Source organism: Giraffa tippelskirchi, chromosome 8, assembly GCF_054371585.1.
Source record: "Giraffa tippelskirchi isolate mGirTip1 chromosome 8, T2T-mGirTip1v1.2.pri, whole genome shotgun sequence".
Classification (NCBI taxonomy): domain Eukaryota; kingdom Metazoa; phylum Chordata; class Mammalia; order Artiodactyla; family Giraffidae; genus Giraffa; species Giraffa tippelskirchi.
Window position 1 is genome coordinate 68,022,790 of NC_137282.1, and position 23,289 is coordinate 68,046,078.

The window sequence follows — 23,289 nt, forward strand, 5'->3', positions numbered from 1 at the left end:
CTGGTGTCCCTTCAGACCTTTCCCTAGTTTTCACAGGCTTGTTGTGTTGGTGTTCTTTGTCTGTTTGGAGACACATCCTTGATAAGCTTTGTGTTTCCACTCATTCGTCTCGCGATGTATGACCTGTCTTTTGCTTTTGTACTGAGGTCTTTCCCACAGTAGATATCTTTGATTTTGCAAAGTCCACTGTATTCTCCTGGTTTTTTTTGTGGACTGCCTTTTAGTTTTGTGTGTGAAGACTCAAAGCACGTGTCCGGTTTCGGCTCATTGTTCCTCTAGATTTGTGACAAGTTTTCATGGAATGTTTGTCTAGGGATAACTGGAAGTGAACTCGGTGTAAGGTGTCAAGTCTCCATCTTCATTCATGTCATCCCCTGCAGTTTCCAATACCCTGTTCCTGAGTGGTATTGGAGACCTTGAGGGAAGTTTGCTTGCATTGGAGTTTGCGTTTCCACCTTGATTAACTTCACACTGTTCTGCCCTCAGGGACACTGTCAAGGGGGAGTGAGGAGCAGCCTGCACTTCCAGCAGTGACCACACGGTGGGGCGAGTGCTGCTCTCCCCTCTGGGAGCCCCAGGCCACAGGCATCCCAGTGAGGAGCCAGCTCTGTGCTCAGCTGAAAGGAGTTAGTCTCTCAGGAGCCTCTGAGCCCTTCCGTTTGGATCACCCAGGGTGGGCATTTACTGTGACAGAAAAAATTGCCCTGAATTCCATGGACGGAAGAGCCTGGCTGTGTAGAGATCGTGAGTTGCCGTGAATCAGACACAACTGAGGACACAAAAATTCAATAGATTAAAACACTTTTTGGGTGTGGGGGGGAGTAAAAGGGGGTGATGTGGGTTTTTTTGTCTTATAAAATAGCCAAGGGAAATCTAGTTTAAACCTAAATTCACATATATGGGATAGGTATAGCTCTCCGTCACCCTATTAAAAAAACTACTAAACTTTTTTGAAAGTTTATTTTGTAGCTTCCTTGAGCACTTCATTGTGAAGCTTTTTTTTTTTTTTTTTCTGTGACTTTGGCCTCATTAAAAAGTACGGTTTGCCTTTACTGGATAATTTTGTTCATTGGTTTCTTAGGGAATCTTGGTAATATTTGAGTTTCCTGGGGAGTATGGTCACATGACCTGGCCCTGGCCAATCGGTGCCTTCCACCTCCTTGGCCACTGTGATTGGCTCCGGACTGGGGCAGTGCCCAGTCGGGGCCCAGGGCCGGGCCTCACGTTAGAAGCCAGGGGAAGAGGAGCTCTCGTCCTGCTGGGGTAGGGGAAGGGGTGGGGCCGGGGGAGGTCAGGCTCCATAAGTGGGAGGGGCGTGAGGTCCGCCTGCGGCAGTTGGTGACCTTCCTGCTCCCCTCAGGGCAGAGCCGCCGGCGTGAGAATGAGGGCGCTGCTGAGCCCAGGGACTGGGATGGCCTGTTGCTGCTGTGGTCCCAGAGCTCCACCCGAGACCTGAGGGAAGCCGTCTGCCCGTGAGTCCTCTCCCGCTTGTCTGTCAGCTTGTTTGAAACATGCTGGGTTTTCTGCCCAGCTGGCTAAGGGGAGTCCCTGGAAACGCAAGGGTGTGGGTTTTGGCAGACTTCAGGGAAGACATGCCAGATGAGCCTGGGAGACTCCAGCTTAATCTGGATTCAGGAGATATCTCCTCGGGCCAGCTAGTAATTGTAGGATAAGCCTAATGAGTCTTCACAGGATGAAGAGAGTAACGTGCCAAGGTAGCAATCGATGTCCTCATTCGAGAGGTTGAAGCTGGTGCTCAGAGAAGCGGGGAACTTGGCCAGAACAAGCAGGTGTGCACCCAGACAGAACCCCCAGATCCGGCCATTGGAGCTCAGGGAGGCCACTGGTGTGGCTTGTCCCTGTGGCAGGGGCCGAGGCATGCAGCCCACCCTGATTCCTGCGGGGGCCTGACTTGGGAAGTGCCATCTGGTAGCTTTGAGACTCACCAAACCAAATTGCACTGGAGAGAGGAAGGACACCTTCCTTCATCCACCCCCCACCCCCGCCGGATTCCCACATACCCTGACCCCTTTCTCTGGATTTCGGAGCCATTTCCAGAGTCCCGCTCATATGACCTCATTCGAAGTGCACTGTGGACGAGCTGCCATCTGCAGCTGCTACCACAGCAGCCAAGGGCTTTAGCTCCCGAGTACCTCCCTTCCTTTGGAACTTGGGGGCCCTCTACTCCCCACTTGCACACCACACACCTTTGCTGAGGATTGTGGGGACCCTCACTCAGTTTGCAGCACGTTGTAGCCATCCCTGTCCTCTCAATACCTCCCTTGAAACTCAGCTTGTGAGCTCCTTTGGAGCAGCGTGGCCCACCTGCAACACTGCAACGGAAGAGACACAGCTGACAGTGAAACAGCAGCTTAGATCTGACGGCCGGAAAGCTCTGTCAAAAGGGACCTCCCTCTTCACACCGTAGAGGCTCTAGGAGCCGCCAGGGTTTCGGAACCAGTGCTGGGGCCAAAAGGACTCCACAGCTGTTTTCCTTCCTGGGGAGGGTTCTGGCTCGAGTGGGAATGGCTCAAGTCTCCTAAGGTTCTGAAAGCCCACTGTGTGCAGATTCACGGTACACAGAGAGCAGAAGGTGGAGTCCTGTCCTGGAGGTGGTCACAGCTCACGGATGAGCCAGGCAGGCAGGCAGGCAGGGCATGAGAACACCTGAGCTGCCTTCATGAGTGAATGGTGTGGGGGCAGAGGAAGAGAAGCCGGTCTGCTCCCTCGTGTGGTGCCCAGGGCAGGTTGTCCCCAGAGGAATCCCTTACGACAGTGAGGACTATCACGGCTGTTTCCCAAGGGGTTCTGTCAGTGCGTGTCTTCCCCGGAGCGGTCAGGCCGTCTCTAAAATACACTGGCCATGGGCATTGCCTCTCCTTGGAACTTCCCATCTGTTTCTCTTTTTTATGGAACAGTGAATTTCTAGAGGGGTTCTGGGCCACAAGGATGTTGGGTCATTTTCTAGCCTTCTGTCATGAAGAACGCTTTCCTGGGCGTTGGGGTGGTTTGTTGTTCCAGCTCCCTTTCTTGGCTTCTTTTGGGAGCTGGTGCAACAAGAGGAGCTCAGCCTCTGCCTTCTGGCTGAGATGGCACCCTTCAAACAGCAATGCCTGCCTGGAGATAATGATGGCATTTGCCAAAAGGGCTTCGTTTGGCACATGGTATCTTGAAAGGACGTACAACGTCCTTTCAGCTATCAAAGGCTAGTTCAAAGGACATAAACATGAGAACTCTCCAGTGGAGTCTTACAGTAGGTGGAGCGTCCGAAAAAAACTCCTTCAGTCATTTCACTGAGAGTCATTGATTGGGGACACCAAGAATATAGGAAGGAATGCAGAAGGAAAAGATGAAATTGTGTTCAGGATCGGGCGGAGGGATGAACAGGGCGTGCTTGCCTTGAATCCAGGCTTTGTTGGGGGGTGGGGCATAAAGATGGAACGGGTCTGAAACTACAAAGTGGTGATGGTAACACAGTATCACCAGAGTTACACAACAGTGTTCCCAAATTGCAACAATGATGAAAAAGTTTACTAATCCCAACTTAACCAACAAAAATACAGGAAACCACGCAAAAAAGAAAACATCACCAGAAAGGTGGAAACAAACCAAATGCAAAGCAGTTCGGGGGAAAGGAACTCCATGTCCCCTGGGGGCAGACCGAGTTGACGGCGTCCACGGTGAGCAGACAGGGATGGAGGCTGCAGAGCCGACCGCTCCCCTGGACGTGGTGTTTCCGGCAAGGGCTCTGGGTCTCTGTCCAGAGCGGGGGCTCGTTCTCCCTGCAGGGGTGGGTGAGTCATCGTGGGCGTCTGGGTGTTGCGCGGGAGCCAGGGCAGGCTCTCCCTGCCGAGGCGGTGACTCCTCCTCTGCCTCGGGTTCTCCTGCCAAAGGCCGAGCAGGTAGAGGTGCACGTGGAGGTGGAGGTTCTGGCTGAGGGGGTGGGACATCAGTGCCTGGGGCTGGGGGTCCTGCAGGCACGGAGATCCGATCTGCCCGGTGTGCTGGCCAGTACCCAGCTGGCCTGGTGTCTCTGCGAGGGCAAGTCTCGGTTCTCCATCTGCCCTCGGTGGATCCCTGGGTCCTGCACCTGGAGCCACCACCTCTGTAGGGACAGGTCTGGGAAGTGGAGCCTGGTTCCAGTTGGAGGCCAGTGCTAGAGCTGTGGGAGAAGCATCGTTTGCCCGCAGGCCAGCCTTGGCATGTGCGTATCCCGGGACAGAAAGCTTCCAAGAGATTCCCAAAGAATACCCAGGGTCGGATGTCTTTTGGGACTGAAGTGTGCAAGATGGGGGGCGGGGGGTGTGAGGCCAGCGCTTGCTGCAGGCCCAGCAGCAGCTTTCGGGGACTCGTCCCTGTGTAGCTCAGCACCCCCTCCCCACACACTCCCGTACACCAGCCCCAGCGTCCTCACCTCTGTGCTCTGGCGTGCTGGGCTCCAGGTCCTCCTGCTGCCTCAGAGGCCGGGGTTCCCGGGACTCTGGGTCGGAGCCGGGTGTGCTGAGCTCCGTGGCAGCCTCAGACTGGGCCGCCGGGTGTATCCTGGGCGGTGTCTCGGCAGCAGGCCTTCCCCGCCTCCGCTTCGCCCCCGGTGGGGCTGATGCCTCCGTGGGCACGCTCACCTGGAGCCTGCACTGGGCCTCACGGGCGGGGGGGTGGTGCTCCGACCCCTCCCTCCGGGAGCTGGATGGGGTGTCCCCGTCCTCGGCCTCATCACGTGGGAAGCTCTGCAACGACAGTGACCGTCAGCCAGCCATGCTGGGAGTTTTCCGAGCTGGGCCTGGCCAGTGGAGCCGCTGCTTCGGCCTGCTCGAACTTCTCTGCCCAGAAGGGTCAGAGACGTGTGTCTGCTCAGATCCCCACCCGGGAGGAAAGAGACCCACCTGAGGGTGTGAGGTCAGCCTGGGCGGCCGGCCCTGCCCGCACTCTCCCCATCCCGCCCAGCATGCTCTCCCCTGGGGTGTGGACACAACTTGTCCGCAGGCTTCTGACCCCACATCCACCTGGGCTTCCTTGAGGGAGACACACCCCGACAAACCCGCATCCACACACACAGGCAAAGGACCCGGTGTTTCCGGGTGGCATGGGAGAGGTGGCCTGGCCCGGCCTGGGGCTCCCCGTGTTACCTTTCTGTTTCTCCGGGCAAAGGGCCAGAGGCGTCTCGGGGGTGCCCTGAGCCAACGTCGACAGGGTGCCCACGCACACTGCCTGTGAGCTCTCCTGAGGCCCCGGCCTCTGGGCAGGGGCAAACAGCAGAACATCTCGGCAGCAAGTGATCTGGCTGGGGGCTCCTCTCCGCTCTCGAGGCCTGGATACCCGGGTTGCGGGTTCTGTTGGGTTCTGTTGCCGGCAGGTGACATCATTTCCTGGGGTTCGTGCTGAGGTCCCTTCCCCAAAACTTCCCAAGCGAATCCCTGGGTTTCTGACTGCTCGACCACCACCCTTAAGCCATGTGCAGGCACAGTGACACCCACCCAGCCCAGCCGACAGCCCTGGGGAGGCCTGGGTGCAGCCAGGGCCTGAGCTCCGAGGGCCCCGCTGCTCTCAGACCAGGCTCCTTCTTCTCATAAGTGGTGTGGCCCTGGACAAGCATATGCCCCTCAGGGTTTCCCCAGTCTCTCCATCTGCAGAGTGGCGGTCATTCTCCCATCTGCTTCCTAGGTCTGTCGGCCTACGAGCAGCTCCATGCCTTTCCACCTGGGGCCGATATCACGTGGAGCGTGTGCGCTGAGACTTCAGAAAGAAAGATTCCTTCCTGGGCTGACACAGCACAGAATGGGGCAGAACGAGGCCTGGATGTGCCGTGGTACCCAGGAAAAGGCACTCCCCCTCCTGACTGTTTTGAGACCCCGCATCCAAGTTGGAGGACCGAAAGGAAGACTCGAAGGTCTCCCTCTCTTATAGAAAAGAGTGGCCAACTTTCTGGTCCTCTGTTTCCATTGAGATTCTGTTCAAGTGTCCCAGCTCGGCTTCTGCGGGTGGCTGAGCTTCTAATGGCTCCCTGCGTTCTTGTCTTTTCCTCTCCAAACCTTCCGTCCTTTTCCCCCTTCTGGGGTGGATGGGCGCTGTCATTGCTTCTACCTTCGAGACAGATTGATGAAAAGTCTGGACCATCGACTCCTTTCCTCTCTTTGGTTCCGTGTCTCTCTCTGGCTGTGTCCCTCTCTTTTCCTTTCTCAATTCAGTCTGTGTCTTCCTCTTTCTCTCTCGTGTGTGGACGGATGGATGCTAGGAATGCACATGTATATGATTAGATGAGGGTTATGTTTTAGGGATAGGTTAGAGGGAGAGAAAGGCTTTAGGTCGGAGTTGGTCATGGGGGAAGGGTCAAGGGTGGTGGTGGTGTTTCTTGGAATCTGAGTGCTGTGCATTCTTCGTCTCTTTCCATATGAACCCCTTCTCAGATACACCACTTGCAAGGAGTCTCTCGTGTTCCGTTTCCTCTCTTTTGCATTTGTGAATGCTTGCTTAGCTTCTCTGTTGTGAAGAGGTTCCATTGGATGGAAACCCATTGGTGTACTTCGTGTACCTCTTTCCCTTACTTGAAGAGACCCATTTCTACCTCCGCCCAGCAAATGGCAAGGAGACTCTGATGTTAAGGAGCCTTTGACCTACGCTTCTTTCTAGCTATCTCATGACATCAGCCTTTAGGGTGAGGTTTTCCCCGATATTGAGGTGGTCTGAGATCAAAACCAATAGCGTTCTTCAGATGTAGCTGTCTGGTTTTCCCATGGACATGTATTGAAGAGGCTTTCTTGTTCCCATTTGGATATTCTCCCCTTCTGTGTCAGAGATGAGTTGAGCATGGATGCTGGGGTCTGTGTCTGGACCCTCAACTTTATTCCATCGATCTGGATCTGTGTGTGTTGTTGTATTCCCAATAGCATACTGTCCGGCTCCTGCTGCTGCTGCTGCGGCTAAGTCACCTCAGTCGTGTCTGACTCTGCGCGACCCCATGGCCTGCAGCCTACCAGGCTCCTCCGTCCAGGGCATTTTCCAGGCAAGAGTACTGGAGTGGGTCGCCATTGCCTTCTCCGATACTCTCCTGAGGATCCTAGTTTGGTCGTCTAATTTCCTTTCACACAACCTTGGATGTCCGTATCGGGGCTTTTTCGTCGGATTGTATTGACAATTTAGGCTCTTTTCTGTTTCCGTACCCCTTTTGCAATTCTTGGTTGGGTGCGAAAATGCATTGGCATTTTGGGAGGAATAGCATCGAAGCTGTGGATTGCCTTGTGGGGCTGGGATATCATTTTCCAAATAGGAATTCTTTCAAGCCCTGAGCACAGCTTCTCTTTCCAGGGATTGGTGTGGGCTTGATCTTCCTTCTTCCATCTCTCGCCGTTTTGTGAGAACAGGTCCTTCCTTCCCTTCTGGGTTAGATGGACCCGTGGGGATCACTTCAGTGAATGGCATTGTCAGTGGGGGTGATAATTCCCTTCTCATTGGAAGACTTTGCTGTGAGTATTAGAAATGCAAGTGATTTCTCTTCCCCTTCCTCCCTGTCCATCTCTCAGAGCCACCGGGAAACAGAGGCCTCACCCAGGGTCACACAGGCCTGAGGAGGTACAACTAGACTGTTGATTCTTCAGGCCCTCAGTGCTGGACATCATCCGGGATACTCTGTGTGTGTCTTCCTCAGTCTGGTGTCCCTTCAGACCTTTCCCTAGTTTTCACAGGCTTGTTGTGTTGGTGTTCTTTGTCTGTTTGGAGACACATCCTTGATAAGCTTTGTGTTTCCACTCATTCGTCTCGCGATGTATGACCTGTCTTTTGCTTTTGTACTGAGGTCTTTCCCACAGTAGATATCTTTGATTTTGCAAAGTCCACTGTATTCTCCTGGTTTTTTTTGTGGACTGCCTTTTAGTTTTGTGTGTGAAGACTCAAAGCACGTGTCCGGTTTCGGCTCATTGTTCCTCTAGATTTGTGACAAGTTTTCATGGAATGTTTGTCTAGGGATAACTGGAAGTGAACTCGGTGTAAGGTGTCAAGTCTCCATCTTCATTCATGTCATCCCCTGCAGTTTCCAATACCCTGTTCCTGAGTGGTATTGGAGACCTTGAGGGAAGTTTGCTTGCATTGGAGTTTGCGTTTCCACCTTGATTAACTTCACACTGTTCTGCCCTCAGGGACACTGTCAAGGGGGAGTGAGGAGCAGCCTGCACTTCCAGCAGTGACCACACGGTGGGGCGAGTGCTGCTCTCCCCTCTGGGAGCCCCAGGCCACAGGCATCCCAGTGAGGAGCCAGCTCTGTGCTCAGCTGAAAGGAGTTAGTCTCTCAGGAGCCTCTGAGCCCTTCCGTTTGGATCACCCAGGGTGGGCATTTACTGTGACAGAAAAAATTGCCCTGAATTCCATGGACGGAAGAGCCTGGCTGTGTAGAGATCGTGAGTTGCCGTGAATCAGACACAACTGAGGACACAAAAATTCAATAGATTAAAACACTTTTTGGGTGTGGGGGGGAGTAAAAGGGGGTGATGTGGGTTTTTTTGTCTTATAAAATAGCCAAGGGAAATCTAGTTTAAACCTAAATTCACATATATGGGATAGGTATAGCTCTCCGTCACCCTATTAAAAAAACTACTAAACTTTTTTGAAAGTTTATTTTGTAGCTTCCTTGAGCACTTCATTGTGAAGCTTTTTTTTTTTTTTTTTCTGTGACTTTGGCCTCATTAAAAAGTACGGTTTGCCTTTACTGGATAATTTTGTTCATTGGTTTCTTAGGGAATCTTGGTAATATTTGAGTTTCCTGGGGAGTATGGTCACATGACCTGGCCCTGGCCAATCGGTGCCTTCCACCTCCTTGGCCACTGTGATTGGCTCCGGACTGGGGCAGTGCCCAGTCGGGGCCCAGGGCCGGGCCTCACGTTAGAAGCCAGGGGAAGAGGAGCTCTCGTCCTGCTGGGGTAGGGGAAGGGGTGGGGCCGGGGGAGGTCAGGCTCCATAAGTGGGAGGGGCGTGAGGTCCGCCTGCGGCAGTTGGTGACCTTCCTGCTCCCCTCAGGGCAGAGCCGCCGGCGTGAGAATGAGGGCGCTGCTGAGCCCAGGGACTGGGATGGCCTGTTGCTGCTGTGGTCCCAGAGCTCCACCCGAGACCTGAGGGAAGCCGTCTGCCCGTGAGTCCTCTCCCGCTTGTCTGTCAGCTTGTTTGAAACATGCTGGGTTTTCTGCCCAGCTGGCTAAGGGGAGTCCCTGGAAACGCAAGGGTGTGGGTTTTGGCAGACTTCAGGGAAGACATGCCAGATGAGCCTGGGAGACTCCAGCTTAATCTGGATTCAGGAGATATCTCCTCGGGCCAGCTAGTAATTGTAGGATAAGCCTAATGAGTCTTCACAGGATGAAGAGAGTAACGTGCCAAGGTAGCAATCGATGTCCTCATTCGAGAGGTTGAAGCTGGTGCTCAGAGAAGCGGGGAACTTGGCCAGAACAAGCAGGTGTGCACCCAGACAGAACCCCCAGATCCGGCCATTGGAGCTCAGGGAGGCCACTGGTGTGGCTTGTCCCTGTGGCAGGGGCCGAGGCATGCAGCCCACCCTGATTCCTGCGGGGGCCTGACTTGGGAAGTGCCATCTGGTAGCTTTGAGACTCACCAAACCAAATTGCACTGGAGAGAGGAAGGACACCTTCCTTCATCCACCCCCCACCCCCGCCGGATTCCCACATACCCTGACCCCTTTCTCTGGATTTCGGAGCCATTTCCAGAGTCCCGCTCATATGACCTCATTCGAAGTGCACTGTGGACGAGCTGCCATCTGCAGCTGCTACCACAGCAGCCAAGGGCTTTAGCTCCCGAGTACCTCCCTTCCTTTGGAACTTGGGGGCCCTCTACTCCCCACTTGCACACCACACACCTTTGCTGAGGATTGTGGGGACCCTCACTCAGTTTGCAGCACGTTGTAGCCATCCCTGTCCTCTCAATACCTCCCTTGAAACTCAGCTTGTGAGCTCCTTTGGAGCAGCGTGGCCCACCTGCAACACTGCAACGGAAGAGACACAGCTGACAGTGAAACAGCAGCTTAGATCTGACGGCCGGAAAGCTCTGTCAAAAGGGACCTCCCTCTTCACACCGTAGAGGCTCTAGGAGCCGCCAGGGTTTCGGAACCAGTGCTGGGGCCAAAAGGACTCCACAGCTGTTTTCCTTCCTGGGGAGGGTTCTGGCTCGAGTGGGAATGGCTCAAGTCTCCTAAGGTTCTGAAAGCCCACTGTGTGCAGATTCACGGTACACAGAGAGCAGAAGGTGGAGTCCTGTCCTGGAGGTGGTCACAGCTCACGGATGAGCCAGGCAGGCAGGCAGGCAGGGCATGAGAACACCTGAGCTGCCTTCATGAGTGAATGGTGTGGGGGCAGAGGAAGAGAAGCCGGTCTGCTCCCTCGTGTGGTGCCCAGGGCAGGTTGTCCCCAGAGGAATCCCTTACGACAGTGAGGACTATCACGGCTGTTTCCCAAGGGGTTCTGTCAGTGCGTGTCTTCCCCGGAGCGGTCAGGCCGTCTCTAAAATACACTGGCCATGGGCATTGCCTCTCCTTGGAACTTCCCATCTGTTTCTCTTTTTTATGGAACAGTGAATTTCTAGAGGGGTTCTGGGCCACAAGGATGTTGGGTCATTTTCTAGCCTTCTGTCATGAAGAACGCTTTCCTGGGCGTTGGGGTGGTTTGTTGTTCCAGCTCCCTTTCTTGGCTTCTTTTGGGAGCTGGTGCAACAAGAGGAGCTCAGCCTCTGCCTTCTGGCTGAGATGGCACCCTTCAAACAGCAATGCCTGCCTGGAGATAATGATGGCATTTGCCAAAAGGGCTTCGTTTGGCACATGGTATCTTGAAAGGACGTACAACGTCCTTTCAGCTATCAAAGGCTAGTTCAAAGGACATAAACATGAGAACTCTCCAGTGGAGTCTTACAGTAGGTGGAGCGTCCGAAAAAAACTCCTTCAGTCATTTCACTGAGAGTCATTGATTGGGGACACCAAGAATATAGGAAGGAATGCAGAAGGAAAAGATGAAATTGTGTTCAGGATCGGGCGGAGGGATGAACAGGGCGTGCTTGCCTTGAATCCAGGCTTTGTTGGGGGGTGGGGCATAAAGATGGAACGGGTCTGAAACTACAAAGTGGTGATGGTAACACAGTATCACCAGAGTTACACAACAGTGTTCCCAAATTGCAACAATGATGAAAAAGTTTACTAATCCCAACTTAACCAACAAAAATACAGGAAACCACGCAAAAAAGAAAACATCACCAGAAAGGTGGAAACAAACCAAATGCAAAGCAGTTCGGGGGAAAGGAACTCCATGTCCCCTGGGGGCAGACCGAGTTGACGGCGTCCACGGTGAGCAGACAGGGATGGAGGCTGCAGAGCCGACCGCTCCCCTGGACGTGGTGTTTCCGGCAAGGGCTCTGGGTCTCTGTCCAGAGCGGGGGCTCGTTCTCCCTGCAGGGGTGGGTGAGTCATCGTGGGCGTCTGGGTGTTGCGCGGGAGCCAGGGCAGGCTCTCCCTGCCGAGGCGGTGACTCCTCCTCTGCCTCGGGTTCTCCTGCCAAAGGCCGAGCAGGTAGAGGTGCACGTGGAGGTGGAGGTTCTGGCTGAGGGGGTGGGACATCAGTGCCTGGGGCTGGGGGTCCTGCAGGCACGGAGATCCGATCTGCCCGGTGTGCTGGCCAGTACCCAGCTGGCCTGGTGTCTCTGCGAGGGCAAGTCTCGGTTCTCCATCTGCCCTCGGTGGATCCCTGGGTCCTGCACCTGGAGCCACCACCTCTGTAGGGACAGGTCTGGGAAGTGGAGCCTGGTTCCAGTTGGAGGCCAGTGCTAGAGCTGTGGGAGAAGCATCGTTTGCCCGCAGGCCAGCCTTGGCATGTGCGTATCCCGGGACAGAAAGCTTCCAAGAGATTCCCAAAGAATACCCAGGGTCGGATGTCTTTTGGGACTGAAGTGTGCAAGATGGGGGGCGGGGGGTGTGAGGCCAGCGCTTGCTGCAGGCCCAGCAGCAGCTTTCGGGGACTCGTCCCTGTGTAGCTCAGCACCCCCTCCCCACACACTCCCGTACACCAGCCCCAGCGTCCTCACCTCTGTGCTCTGGCGTGCTGGGCTCCAGGTCCTCCTGCTGCCTCAGAGGCCGGGGTTCCCGGGACTCTGGGTCGGAGCCGGGTGTGCTGAGCTCCGTGGCAGCCTCAGACTGGGCCGCCGGGTGTATCCTGGGCGGTGTCTCGGCAGCAGGCCTTCCCCGCCTCCGCTTCGCCCCCGGTGGGGCTGATGCCTCCGTGGGCACGCTCACCTGGAGCCTGCACTGGGCCTCACGGGCGGGGGGGTGGTGCTCCGACCCCTCCCTCCGGGAGCTGGATGGGGTGTCCCCGTCCTCGGCCTCATCACGTGGGAAGCTCTGCAACGACAGTGACCGTCAGCCAGCCATGCTGGGAGTTTTCCGAGCTGGGCCTGGCCAGTGGAGCCGCTGCTTCGGCCTGCTCGAACTTCTCTGCCCAGAAGGGTCAGAGACGTGTGTCTGCTCAGATCCCCACCCGGGAGGAAAGAGACCCACCTGAGGGTGTGAGGTCAGCCTGGGCGGCCGGCCCTGCCCGCACTCTCCCCATCCCGCCCAGCATGCTCTCCCCTGGGGTGTGGACACAACTTGTCCGCAGGCTTCTGACCCCACATCCACCTGGGCTTCCTTGAGGGAGACACACCCCGACAAACCCGCATCCACACACACAGGCAAAGGACCCGGTGTTTCCGGGTGGCATGGGAGAGGTGGCCTGGCCCGGCCTGGGGCTCCCCGTGTTACCTTTCTGTTTCTCCGGGCAAAGGGCCAGAGGCGTCTCGGGGGTGCCCTGAGCCAACGTCGACAGGGTGCCCACGCACACTGCCTGTGAGCTCTCCTGAGGCCCCGGCCTCTGGGCAGGGGCAAACAGCAGAACATCTCGGCAGCAAGTGATCTGGCTGGGGGCTCCTCTCCGCTCTCGAGGCCTGGATACCCGGGTTGCGGGTTCTGTTGGGTTCTGTTGCCGGCAGGTGACATCATTTCCTGGGGTTCGTGCTGAGGTCCCTTCCCCAAAACTTCCCAAGCGAATCCCTGGGTTTCTGACTGCTCGACCACCACCCTTAAGCCATGTGCAGGCACAGTGACACCCACCCAGCCCAGCCGACAGCCCTGGGGAGGCCTGGGTGCAGCCAGGGCCTGAGCTCCGAGGGCCCCGCTGCTCTCAGACCAGGCTCCTTCTTCTCATAAGTGGTGTGGCCCTGGACAAGCATATGCCCCTCAGGGTTTCCCCAGTCTCTCCATCTGCAGAGTGGCGGTCATTCTCCCATCTGCTTCCTAGGTCTGTCGGCCTACGAGCAGCTCCATGCCTTTCCACCTGGGGCCGATATCACGTGGAGCGTGTGCGCTGAGACTTCAGAAAGAAAGATTCCTTCCTGGGCTGACACAGCACAGAATGGGGCAGAACGAGGCCTGGATGTGCCGTGGTACCCAGGAAAAGGCACTCCCCCTCCTGACTGTTTTGAGACCCCGCATCCAAGTTGGAGGACCGAAAGGAAGACTCGAAGGTCTCCCTCTCTTATAGAAAAGAGTGGCCAACTTTCTGGTCCTCTGTTTCCATTGAGATTCTGTTCAAGTGTCCCAGCTCGGCTTCTGCGGGTGGCTGAGCTTCTAATGGCTCCCTGCGTTCTTGTCTTTTCCTCTCCAAACCTTCCGTCCTTTTCCCCCTTCTGGGGTGGATGGGCGCTGTCATTGCTTCTACCTTCGAGACAGATTGATGAAAAGTCTGGACCATCGACTCCTTTCCTCTCTTTGGTTCCGTGTCTCTCTCTGGCTGTGTCCCTCTCTTTTCCTTTCTCAATTCAGTCTGTGTCTTCCTCTTTCTCTCTCGTGTGTGGACGGATGGATGCTAGGAATGCACATGTATATGATTAGATGAGGGTTATGTTTTAGGGATAGGTTAGAGGGAGAGAAAGGCTTTAGGTCGGAGTTGGTCATGGGGGAAGGGTCAAGGGTGGTGGTGGTGTTTCTTGGAATCTGAGTGCTGTGCATTCTTCGTCTCTTTCCATATGAACCCCTTCTCAGATACACCACTTGCAAGGAGTCTCTCGTGTTCCGTTTCCTCTCTTTTGCATTTGTGAATGCTTGCTTAGCTTCTCTGTTGTGAAGAGGTTCCATTGGATGGAAACCCATTGGTGTACTTCGTGTACCTCTTTCCCTTACTTGAAGAGACCCATTTCTACCTCCGCCCAGCAAATGGCAAGGAGACTCTGATGTTAAGGAGCCTTTGACCTACGCTTCTTTCTAGCTATCTGATGACATCAGCCTTTAGGGTGAGGTTTTCCCCGATATTGAGGTGGTCTGAGATCAAAACCAATAGCGTTCTTCAGATGTAGCTGTCTGGTTTTCCCATGGACATGTATTGAAGAGGCTTTCTTGTTCCCATTTGGATATTCTCCCCTTCTGTGTCAGAGATGAGTTGAGCATGGATGCTGGGGTCTGTGTCTGGACCCTCAACTTTATTCCATCGATCTGGATCTGTGTGTGTTGTTGTATTCCCAATAGCATACTGTCCGGCTCCTGCTGCTGCTGCTGCGGCTAAGTCACCTCAGTCGTGTCTGACTCTGCGCGACCCCATGGCCTGCAGCCTACCAGGCTCCTCCGTCCAGGGCATTTTCCAGGCAAGAGTACTGGAGTGGGTCGCCATTGCCTTCTCCGATACTCTCCTGAGGATCCTAGTTTGGTCGTCTAATTTCCTTTCACACAACCTTGGATGTCCGTATCGGGGCTTTTTCGTCGGATTGTATTGACAATTTAGGCTCTTTTCTGTTTCCGTACCCCTTTTGCAATTCTTGGTTGGGTGCGAAAATGCATTGGCATTTTGGGAGGAATAGCATCGAAGCTGTGGATTGCCTTGTGGGGCTGGGATATCATTTTCCAAATAGGAATTCTTTCAAGCCCTGAGCACAGCTTCTCTTTCCAGGGATTGGTGTGGGCTTGATCTTCCTTCTTCCATCTCTCGCCGTTTTGTGAGAACAGGTCCTTCCTTCCCTTCTGGGTTAGATGGACCCGTGGGGATCACTTCAGTGAATGGCATTGTCAGTGGGGGTGATAATTCCCTTCTCATTGGAAGACTTTGCTGTGAGTATTAGAAATGCAAGTGATTTCTCTTCCCCTTCCTCCCTGTCCATCTCTCAGAGCCACCGGGAAACAGAGGCCTCACCCAGGGTCACACAGGCCTGAGGAGGTACAACTAGACTGTTGATTCTTCAGGCCCTCAGTGCTGGACATCATCCGGGATACTCTGTGTGTGTCTTCCTCAGTCTGGTGTCCCTTCAGACCTTTCCCTAGTTTTCACAGGCTTGTTGTGTTGGTGTTCTTTGTCTGTTTGGAGACACATCCTTGATAAGCTTTGTGTTTCCACTCATTCGTCTCGCGATGTATGACCTGTCTTTTGCTTTTGTACTGAGGTCTTTCCCACAGTAGATATCTTTGATTTTGCAAAGTCCACTGTATTCTCCTGGTTTTTTTTGTGGACTGCCTTTTAGTTTTGTGTGTGAAGACTCAAAGCACGTGTCCGGTTTCGGCTCATTGTTCCTCTAGATTTGTGACAAGTTTTCATGGAATGTTTGTCTAGGGATAACTGGAAGTGAACTCGGTGTAAGGTGTCAAGTCTCCATCTTCATTCATGTCATCCCCTGCAGTTTCCAATACCCTGTTCCTGAGTGGTATTGGAGACCTTGAGGGAAGTTTGCTTGCATTGGAGTTTGCGTTTCCACCTTGATTAACTTCACACTGTTCTGCCCTCAGGGACACTGTCAAGGGGGAGTGAGGAGCAGCCTGCACTTCCAGCAGTGACCACACGGTGGGGCGAGTGCTGCTCTCCCCTCTGGGAGCCCCAGGCCACAGGCATCCCAGTGAGGAGCCAGCTCTGTGCTCAGCTGAAAGGAGTTAGTCTCTCAGGAGCCTCTGAGCCCTTCCGTTTGGATCACCCAGGGTGGGCATTTACTGTGACAGAAAAAATTGCCCTGAATTCCATGGACGGAAGAGCCTGGCTGTGTAGAGATCGTGAGTTGCCGTGAATCAGACACAACTGAGGACACAAAAATTCAATAGATTAAAACACTTTTTGGGTGTGGGGGGGAGTAAAAGGGGGTGATGTGGGTTTTTTTGTCTTATAAAATAGCCAAGGGAAATCTAGTTTAAACCTAAATTCACATATATGGGATAGGTATAGCTCTCCGTCACCCTATTAAAAAAACTACTAAACTTTTTTGAAAGTTTATTTTGTAGCTTCCTTGAGCACTTCATTGTGAAGCTTTTTTTTTTTTTTTTTCTGTGACTTTGGCCTCATTAAAAAGTACGGTTTGCCTTTACTGGATAATTTTGTTCATTGGTTTCTTAGGGAATCTTGGTAATATTTGAGTTTCCTGGGGAGTATGGTCACATGACCTGGCCCTGGCCAATCGGTGCCTTCCACCTCCTTGGCCACTGTGATTGGCTCCGGACTGGGGCAGTGCCCAGTCGGGGCCCAGGGCCGGGCCTCACGTTAGAAGCCAGGGGAAGAGGAGCTCTCGTCCTGCTGGGGTAGGGGAAGGGGTGGGGCCGGGGGAGGTCAGGCTCCATAAGTGGGAGGGGCGTGAGGTCCGCCTGCGGCAGTTGGTGACCTTCCTGCTCCCCTCAGGGCAGAGCCGCCGGCGTGAGAATGAGGGCGCTGCTGAGCCCAGGGACTGGGATGGCCTGTTGCTGCTGTGGTCCCAGAGCTCCACCCGAGACCTGAGGGAAGCCGTCTGCCCGTGAGTCCTCTCCCGCTTGTCTGTCAGCTTGTTTGAAACATGCTGGGTTTTCTGCCCAGCTGGCTAAGGGGAGTCCCTGGAAACGCAAGGGTGTGGGTTTTGGCAGACTTCAGGGAAGACATGCCAGATGAGCCTGGGAGACTCCAGCTTAATCTGGATTCAGGAGATATCTCCTCGGGCCAGCTAGTAATTGTAGGATAAGCCTAATGAGTCTTCACAGGATGAAGAGAGTAACGTGCCAAGGTAGCAATCGATGTCCTCATTCGAGAGGTTGAAGCTGGTGCTCAGAGAAGCGGGGAACTTGGCCAGAACAAGCAGGTGTGCACCCAGACAGAACCCCCAGATCCGGCCATTGGAGCTCAGGGAGGCCACTGGTGTGGCTTGTCCCTGTGGCAGGGGCCGAGGCATGCAGCCCACCCTGATTCCTGCGGGGGCCTGACTTGGGAAGTGCCATCTGGTAGCTTTGAGACTCACCAAACCAAATTGCACTGGAGAGAGGAAGGACACCTTCCTTCATCCACCCCCCACCCCCGCCGGATTCCCACATACCCTGACCCCTTTCTCTGGATTTCGGAGCCATTTCCAGAGTCCCGCTCATATGACCTCATTCGAAGTGCACTGTGGACGAGCTGCCATCTGCAGCTGCTACCACAGCAGCCAAGGGCTTTAGCTCCCGAGTACCTCCCTTCCTTTGGAACTTGGGGGCCCTCTACTCCCCACTTGCACACCACACACCTTTGCTGAGGATTGTGGGGACCCTCACTCAGTTTGCAGCACGTTGTAGCCATCCCTGTCCTCTCAATACCTCCCTTGAAACTCAGCTTGTGAGCTCCTTTGGAGCAGCGTGGCCCACCTGCAACACTGCAACGGAAGAGACACAGCTGACAGTGAAACAGCAGCTTAGATCTGACGGCCGGAAAGCTCTGTCAAAAGGGACCTCCCTCTTCACACCGTAGAGGCTCTAGGAGCCGCCAGGGTTTCGGAACCAGTGCTGGGGCCAAAAGGACTCCACAGCTGTTTTCCTTCCTGGGGAGGGTTCTGGCTCGAGTGGGAATGGCTCAAGTCTCCTAAGGTTCTGAAAGCCCACTGTGTGCAGATTCACGGTACACAGAGAGCAGAAGGTGGAGTCCTGTCCTGGAGGTGGTCACAGCTCACGGATGAGCCAGGCAGGCAGGCAGGCAGGGCATGAGAACACCTGAGCTGCCTTCATGAGTGAATGGTGTGGGGGCAGAGGAAGAGAAGCCGGTCTGCTCCCTCGTGTGGTGCCCAGGGCAGGTTGTCCCCAGAGGAATCCCTTACGACAGTGAGGACTATCACGGCTGTTTCCCAAGGGGTTCTGTCAGTGCGTGTCTTCCCCGGAGCGGTCAGGCCGTCTCTAAAATACACTGGCCATGGGCATTGCCTCTCCTTGGAACTTCCCATCTGTTTCTCTTTTTTATGGAACAGTGAATTTCTAGAGGGGTTCTGGGCCACAAGGATGTTGGGTCATTTTCTAGCCTTCTGTCATGAAGAACGCTTTCCTGGGCGTTGGGGTGGTTTGTTGTTCCAGCTCCCTTTCTTGGCTTCTTTTGGGAGCTGGTGCAACAAGAGGAGCTCAGCCTCTGCCTTCTGGCTGAGATGGCACCCTTCAAACAGCAATGCCTGCCTGGAGATAATGATGGCATTTGCCAAAAGGGCTTCGTTTGGCACATGGTATCTTGAAAGGACGTACAACGTCCTTTCAGCTATCAAAGGCTAGTTCAAAGGACATAAACATGAGAACTCTCCAGTGGAGTCTTACAGTAGGTGGAGCGTCCGAAAAAAACTCCTTCAGTCATTTCACTGAGAGTCATTGATTGGGGACACCAAGAATATAGGAAGGAATGCAGAAGGAAAAGATGAAATTGTGTTCAGGATCGGGCGGAGGGATGAACAGGGCGTGCTTGCCTTGAATCCAGGCTTTGTTGGGGGGTGGGGCATAAAGATGGAACGGGTCTGAAACTACAAAGTGGTGATGGTAACACAGTATCACCAGAGTTACACAACAGTGTTCCCAAATTGCAACAATGATGAAAAAGTTTACTAATCCCAACTTAACCAACAAAAATACAGGAAACCACGCAAAAAAGAAAACATCACCAGAAAGGTGGAAACAAACCAAATGCAAAGCAGTTCGGGGGAAAGGAACTCCATGTCCCCTGGGGGCAGACCGAGTTGACGGCGTCCACGGTGAGCAGACAGGGATGGAGGCTGCAGAGCCGACCGCTCCCCTGGACGTGGTGTTTCCGGCAAGGGCTCTGGGTCTCTGTCCAGAGCGGGGGCTCGTTCTCCCTGCAGGGGTGGGTGAGTCATCGTGGGCGTCTGGGTGTTGCGCGGGAGCCAGGGCAGGCTCTCCCTGCCGAGGCGGTGACTCCTCCTCTGCCTCGGGTTCTCCTGCCAAAGGCCGAGCAGGTAGAGGTGCACGTGGAGGTGGAGGTTCTGGCTGAGGGGGTGGGACATCAGTGCCTGGGGCTGGGGGTCCTGCAGGCACGGAGATCCGATCTGCCCGGTGTGCTGGCCAGTACCCAGCTGGCCTGGTGTCTCTGCGAGGGCAAGTCTCGGTTCTCCATCTGCCCTCGGTGGATCCCTGGGTCCTGCACCTGGAGCCACCACCTCTGTAGGGACAGGTCTGGGAAGTGGAGCCTGGTTCCAGTTGGAGGCCAGTGCTAGAGCTGTGGGAGAAGCATCGTTTGCCCGCAGGCCAGCCTTGGCATGTGCGTATCCCGGGACAGAAAGCTTCCAAGAGATTCCCAAAGAATACCCAGGGTCGGATGTCTTTTGGGACTGAAGTGTGCAAGATGGGGGGCGGGGGGTGTGAGGCCAGCGCTTGCTGCAGGCCCAGCAGCAGCTTTCGGGGACTCGTCCCTGTGTAGCTCAGCACCCCCTCCCCACACACTCCCGTACACCAGCCCCAGCGTCCTCACCTCTGTGCTCTGGCGTGCTGGGCTCCAGGTCCTCCTGCTGCCTCAGAGGCCGGGGTTCCCGGGACTCTGGGTCGGAGCCGGGTGTGCTGAGCTCCGTGGCAGCCTCAGACTGGGCCGCCGGGTGTATCCTGGGCGGTGTCTCGGCAGCAGGCCTTCCCCGCCTCCGCTTCGCCCCCGGTGGGGCTGATGCCTCCGTGGGCACGCTCACCTGGAGCCTGCACTGGGCCTCACGGGCGGGGGGGTGGTGCTCCGACCCCTCCCTCCGGGAGCTGGATGGGGTGTCCCCGTCCTCGGCCTCATCACGTGGGAAGCTCTGCAACGACAGTGACCGTCAGCCAGCCATGCTGGGAGTTTTCCGAGCTGGGCCTGGCCAGTGGAGCCGCTGCTTCGGCCTGCTCGAACTTCTCTGCCCAGAAGGGTCAGAGACGTGTGTCTGCTCAGATCCCCACCCGGGAGGAAAGAGACCCACCTGAGGGTGTGAGGTCAGCCTGGGCGGCCGGCCCTGCCCGCACTCTCCCCATCCCGCCCAGCATGCTCTCCCCTGGGGTGTGGACACAACTTGTCCGCAGGCTTCTGACCCCACATCCACCTGGGCTTCCTTGAGGGAGACACACCCCGACAAACCCGCATCCACACACACAGGCAAAGGACCCGGTGTTTCCGGGTGGCATGGGAGAGGTGGCCTGGCCCGGCCTGGGGCTCCCCGTGTTACCTTTCTGTTTCTCCGGGCAAAGGGCCAGAGGCGTCTCGGGGGTGCCCTGAGCCAACGTCGACAGGGTGCCCACGCACACTGCCTGTGAGCTCTCCTGAGGCCCCGGCCTCTGGGCAGGGGCAAACAGCAGAACATCTCGGCAGCAAGTGATCTGGCTGGGGGCTCCTCTCCGCTCTCGAGGCCTGGATACCCGGGTTGCGGGTTCTGTTGGGTTCTGTTGCCGGCAGGTGACATCATTTCCTGGGGTTCGTGCTGAGGTCCCTTCCCCAAAACTTCCCAAGCGAATCCCTGGGTTTCTGACTGCTCGACCACCACCCTTAAGCCATGTGCAGGCACAGTGACACCCACCCAGCCCAGCCGACAGCCCTGGGGAGGCCTGGGTGCAGCCAGGGCCTGAGCTCCGAGGGCCCCGCTGCTCTCAGACCAGGCTCCTTCTTCTCATAAGTGGTGTGGCCCTGGACAAGCATATGCCCCTCAGGGTTTCCCCAGTCTCTCCATCTGCAGAGTGGCGGTCATTCTCCCATCTGCTTCCTAGGTCTGTCGGCCTACGAGCAGCTCCATGCCTTTCCACCTGGGGCCGATATCACGTGGAGCGTGTGCGCTGAGACTTCAGAAAGAAAGATTCCTTCCTGGGCTGACACAGCACAGAATGGGGCAGAACGAGGCCTGGATGTGCCGTGGTACCCAGGAAAAGGCACTCCCCCTCCTGACTGTTTTGAGACCCCGCATCCAAGTTGGAGGACCGAAAGGAAGACTCGAAGGTCTCCCTCTCTTATAGAAAAGAGTGGCCAACTTTCTGGTCCTCTGTTTCCATTGAGATTCTGTTCAAGTGTCCCAGCTCGGCTTCTGCGGGTGGCTGAGCTTCTAATGGCTCCCTGCGTTCTTGTCTTTTCCTCTCCAAACCTTCCGTCCTTTTCCCCCTTCTGGGGTGGATGGGCGCTGTCATTGCTTCTACCTTCGAGACAGATTGATGAAAAGTCTGGACCATCGACTCCTTTCCTCTCTTTGGTTCCGTGTCTCTCTCTGGCTGTGTCCCTCTCTTTTCCTTTCTCAATTCAGTCTGTGTCTTCCTCTTTCTCTCTCGTGTGTGGACGGATGGATGCTAGGAATGCACATGTATATGATTAGATGAGGGTTATGTTTTAGGGATAGGTTAGAGGGAGAGAAAGGCTTTAGGTCGGAGTTGGTCATGGGGGAAGGGTCAAGGGTGGTGGTGGTGTTTCTTGGAATCTGAGTGCTGTGCATTCTTCGTCTCTTTCCATATGAACCCCTTCTCAGATACACCACTTGCAAGGAGTCTCTCGTGTTCCGTTTCCTCTCTTTTGCATTTGTGAATGCTTGCTTAGCTTCTCTGTTGTGAAGAGGTTCCATTGGATGGAAACCCATTGGTGTACTTCGTGTACCTCTTTCCCTTACTTGAAGAGACCCATTTCTACCTCCGCCCAGCAAATGGCAAGGAGACTCTGATGTTAAGGAGCCTTTGACCTACGCTTCTTTCTAGCTATCTGATGACATCAGCCTTTAGGGTGAGGTTTTCCCCGATATTGAGGTGGTCTGAGATCAAAACCAATAGCGTTCTTCAGATGTAGCTGTCTGGTTTTCCCATGGACATGTATTGAAGAGGCTTTCTTGTTCCCATTTGGATATTCTCCCCTTCTGTGTCAGAGATGAGTTGAGCATGGATGCTGGGGTCTGTGTCTGGACCCTCAACTTTATTCCATCGATCTGGATCTGTGTGTGTTGTTGTATTCCCAATAGCATACTGTCCGGCTCCTGCTGCTGCTGCTGCGGCTAAGTCACCTCAGTCGTGTCTGACTCTGCGCGACCCCATGGCCTGCAGCCTACCAGGCTCCTCCGTCCAGGGCATTTTCCAGGCAAGAGTACTGGAGTGGGTCGCCATTGCCTTCTCCGATACTCTCCTGAGGATCCTAGTTTGGTCGTCTAATTTCCTTTCACACAACCTTGGATGTCCGTATCGGGGCTTTTTCGTCGGATTGTATTGACAATTTAGGCTCTTTTCTGTTTCCGTACCCCTTTTGCAATTCTTGGTTGGGTGCGAAAATGCATTGGCATTTTGGGAGGAATAGCATCGAAGCTGTGGATTGCCTTGTGGGGCTGGGATATCATTTTCCAAATAGGAATTCTTTCAAGCCCTGAGCACAGCTTCTCTTTCCAGGGATTGGTGTGGGCTTGATCTTCCTTCTTCCATCTCTCGCCGTTTTGTGAGAACAGGTCCTTCCTTCCCTTCTGGGTTAGATGGACCCGTGGGGATCACTTCAGTGAATGGCATTGTCAGTGGGGGTGATAATTCCCTTCTCATTGGAAGACTTTGCTGTGAGTATTAGAAATGCAAGTGATTTCTCTTCCCCTTCCTCCCTGTCCATCTCTCAGAGCCACCGGGAAACAGAGGCCTCACCCAGGGTCACACAGGCCTGAGGAGGTACAACTAGACTGTTGATTCTTCAGGCCCTCAGTGCTGGACATCATCCGGGATACTCTGTGTGTGTCTTCCTCAGTCTGGTGTCCCTTCAGACCTTTCCCTAGTTTTCACAGGCTTGTTGTGTTGGTGTTCTTTGTCTGTTTGGAGACACATCCTTGATAAGCTTTGTGTTTCCACTCATTCGTCTCGCGATGTATGACCTGTCTTTTGCTTTTGTACTGAGGTCTTTCCCACAGTAGATATCTTTGATTTTGCAAAGTCCACTGTATTCTCCTGGTTTTTTTTGTGGACTGCCTTTTAGTTTTGTGTGTGAAGACTCAAAGCACGTGTCCGGTTTCGGCTCATTGTTCCTCTAGATTTGTGACAAGTTTTCATGGAATGTTTGTCTAGGGATAACTGGAAGTGAACTCGGTGTAAGGTGTCAAGTCTCCATCTTC

The 23,289-nt window shown here is 54.8% G+C and overlaps 4 protein-coding genes across 6 annotated transcripts in view; 1 reads left to right on the plus strand and 3 right to left on the minus strand.

The window, feature by feature from the left end:
- LOC145517344 (uncharacterized) overlaps window positions 1-23,289 on the plus strand; it is a 325,418-nt gene that overhangs the window by 207,220 nt on the left and 94,909 nt on the right. Inside the window, exons 2-11 of one of the 3 annotated variants that reach the window (XR_014061968.1) lie at window positions 487-744; window positions 1,361-1,472; window positions 8,130-8,387; window positions 9,004-9,115; window positions 11,207-11,323; window positions 13,305-13,530; window positions 15,773-16,030; window positions 16,647-16,758; window positions 16,979-17,076; window positions 17,580-18,172. The gene's annotated coding sequence lies outside the window, so the exon portion shown is untranslated. Of the gene's footprint in view, window positions 1-486; window positions 745-1,360; window positions 1,473-3,563; window positions 3,681-5,661; window positions 5,888-8,129; window positions 8,388-9,003; window positions 9,116-9,335; window positions 9,434-9,936; window positions 10,530-11,206; window positions 11,324-13,304; window positions 13,531-15,772; window positions 16,031-16,646; window positions 16,759-16,978; window positions 17,077-17,579; window positions 18,173-23,289 lie in introns of those variants that run through there. The other 2 variants (XR_014061974.1, XM_081519625.1) reach the window with 2 other exon arrangements.
- LOC145517292 (uncharacterized) lies at window positions 1,360-5,319 on the minus strand. The gene is made up of 3 exons (XM_081519570.1): window positions 5,127-5,319; window positions 4,415-4,727; window positions 1,360-4,162 (listed from the first exon to the last, which is right to left on the minus strand). The coding sequence occupies exons 1-3, from the start codon at window positions 5,259-5,261 to the stop codon at window positions 3,534-3,536; spliced, it is 1,077 nt and encodes a 358-aa protein (XP_081375696.1). The 5' UTR covers window positions 5,262-5,319; the 3' UTR covers window positions 1,360-3,533.
- Window positions 9,002-12,962, minus strand: LOC145517296 (uncharacterized). Its single transcript, XM_081519574.1, has 3 exons — window positions 12,770-12,962; window positions 12,058-12,370; window positions 9,002-11,805 (listed from the first exon to the last, which is right to left on the minus strand). Exons 1-3 carry the CDS (start codon window positions 12,902-12,904, stop codon window positions 11,177-11,179), a joined length of 1,077 nt encoding a protein of 358 aa, XP_081375700.1. The 5' UTR covers window positions 12,905-12,962; the 3' UTR covers window positions 9,002-11,176.
- Window positions 18,788-22,781, minus strand: LOC145517181 (uncharacterized). The gene is made up of 3 exons (XM_081519446.1): window positions 20,413-22,781; window positions 19,701-20,013; window positions 18,788-19,448 (listed from the first exon to the last, which is right to left on the minus strand). Exons 1-3 carry the CDS (start codon window positions 20,647-20,649, stop codon window positions 18,820-18,822), a joined length of 1,179 nt encoding a protein of 392 aa, XP_081375572.1. The 5' UTR covers window positions 20,650-22,781; the 3' UTR covers window positions 18,788-18,819.

Coding starts and splice junctions, on each gene's coding strand:
- LOC145517292 (XM_081519570.1), bottom strand. CDS start 5,261: ATGTTCTGCTGTTTGCCCCTGCCCAGAGGCCGGGGCCTCAGGAGAGCT. Junction 4,728..5,126: donor TTGCCCGGAGAAACAGAAAG/GTAACACGGGGA, acceptor CTGTCGTTGCAG/AGCTTCCCACGTGATGAGGC. Junction 4,163..4,414: donor CAGCACGCCAGAGCACAGAG/GTGAGGACGCTG, acceptor CTTCTCCCACAG/CTCTAGCACTGGCCTCCAAC.
- LOC145517296 (XM_081519574.1), bottom strand. CDS start 12,904: ATGTTCTGCTGTTTGCCCCTGCCCAGAGGCCGGGGCCTCAGGAGAGCT. Junction 12,371..12,769: donor TTGCCCGGAGAAACAGAAAG/GTAACACGGGGA, acceptor CTGTCGTTGCAG/AGCTTCCCACGTGATGAGGC. Junction 11,806..12,057: donor CAGCACGCCAGAGCACAGAG/GTGAGGACGCTG, acceptor CTTCTCCCACAG/CTCTAGCACTGGCCTCCAAC.
- LOC145517181 (XM_081519446.1), bottom strand. CDS start 20,649: ATGATGTCACCTGCCGGCAACAGAACCCAACAGAACCCGCAACCCGGG. Junction 20,014..20,412: donor TTGCCCGGAGAAACAGAAAG/GTAACACGGGGA, acceptor CTGTCGTTGCAG/AGCTTCCCACGTGATGAGGC. Junction 19,449..19,700: donor CAGCACGCCAGAGCACAGAG/GTGAGGACGCTG, acceptor CTTCTCCCACAG/CTCTAGCACTGGCCTCCAAC.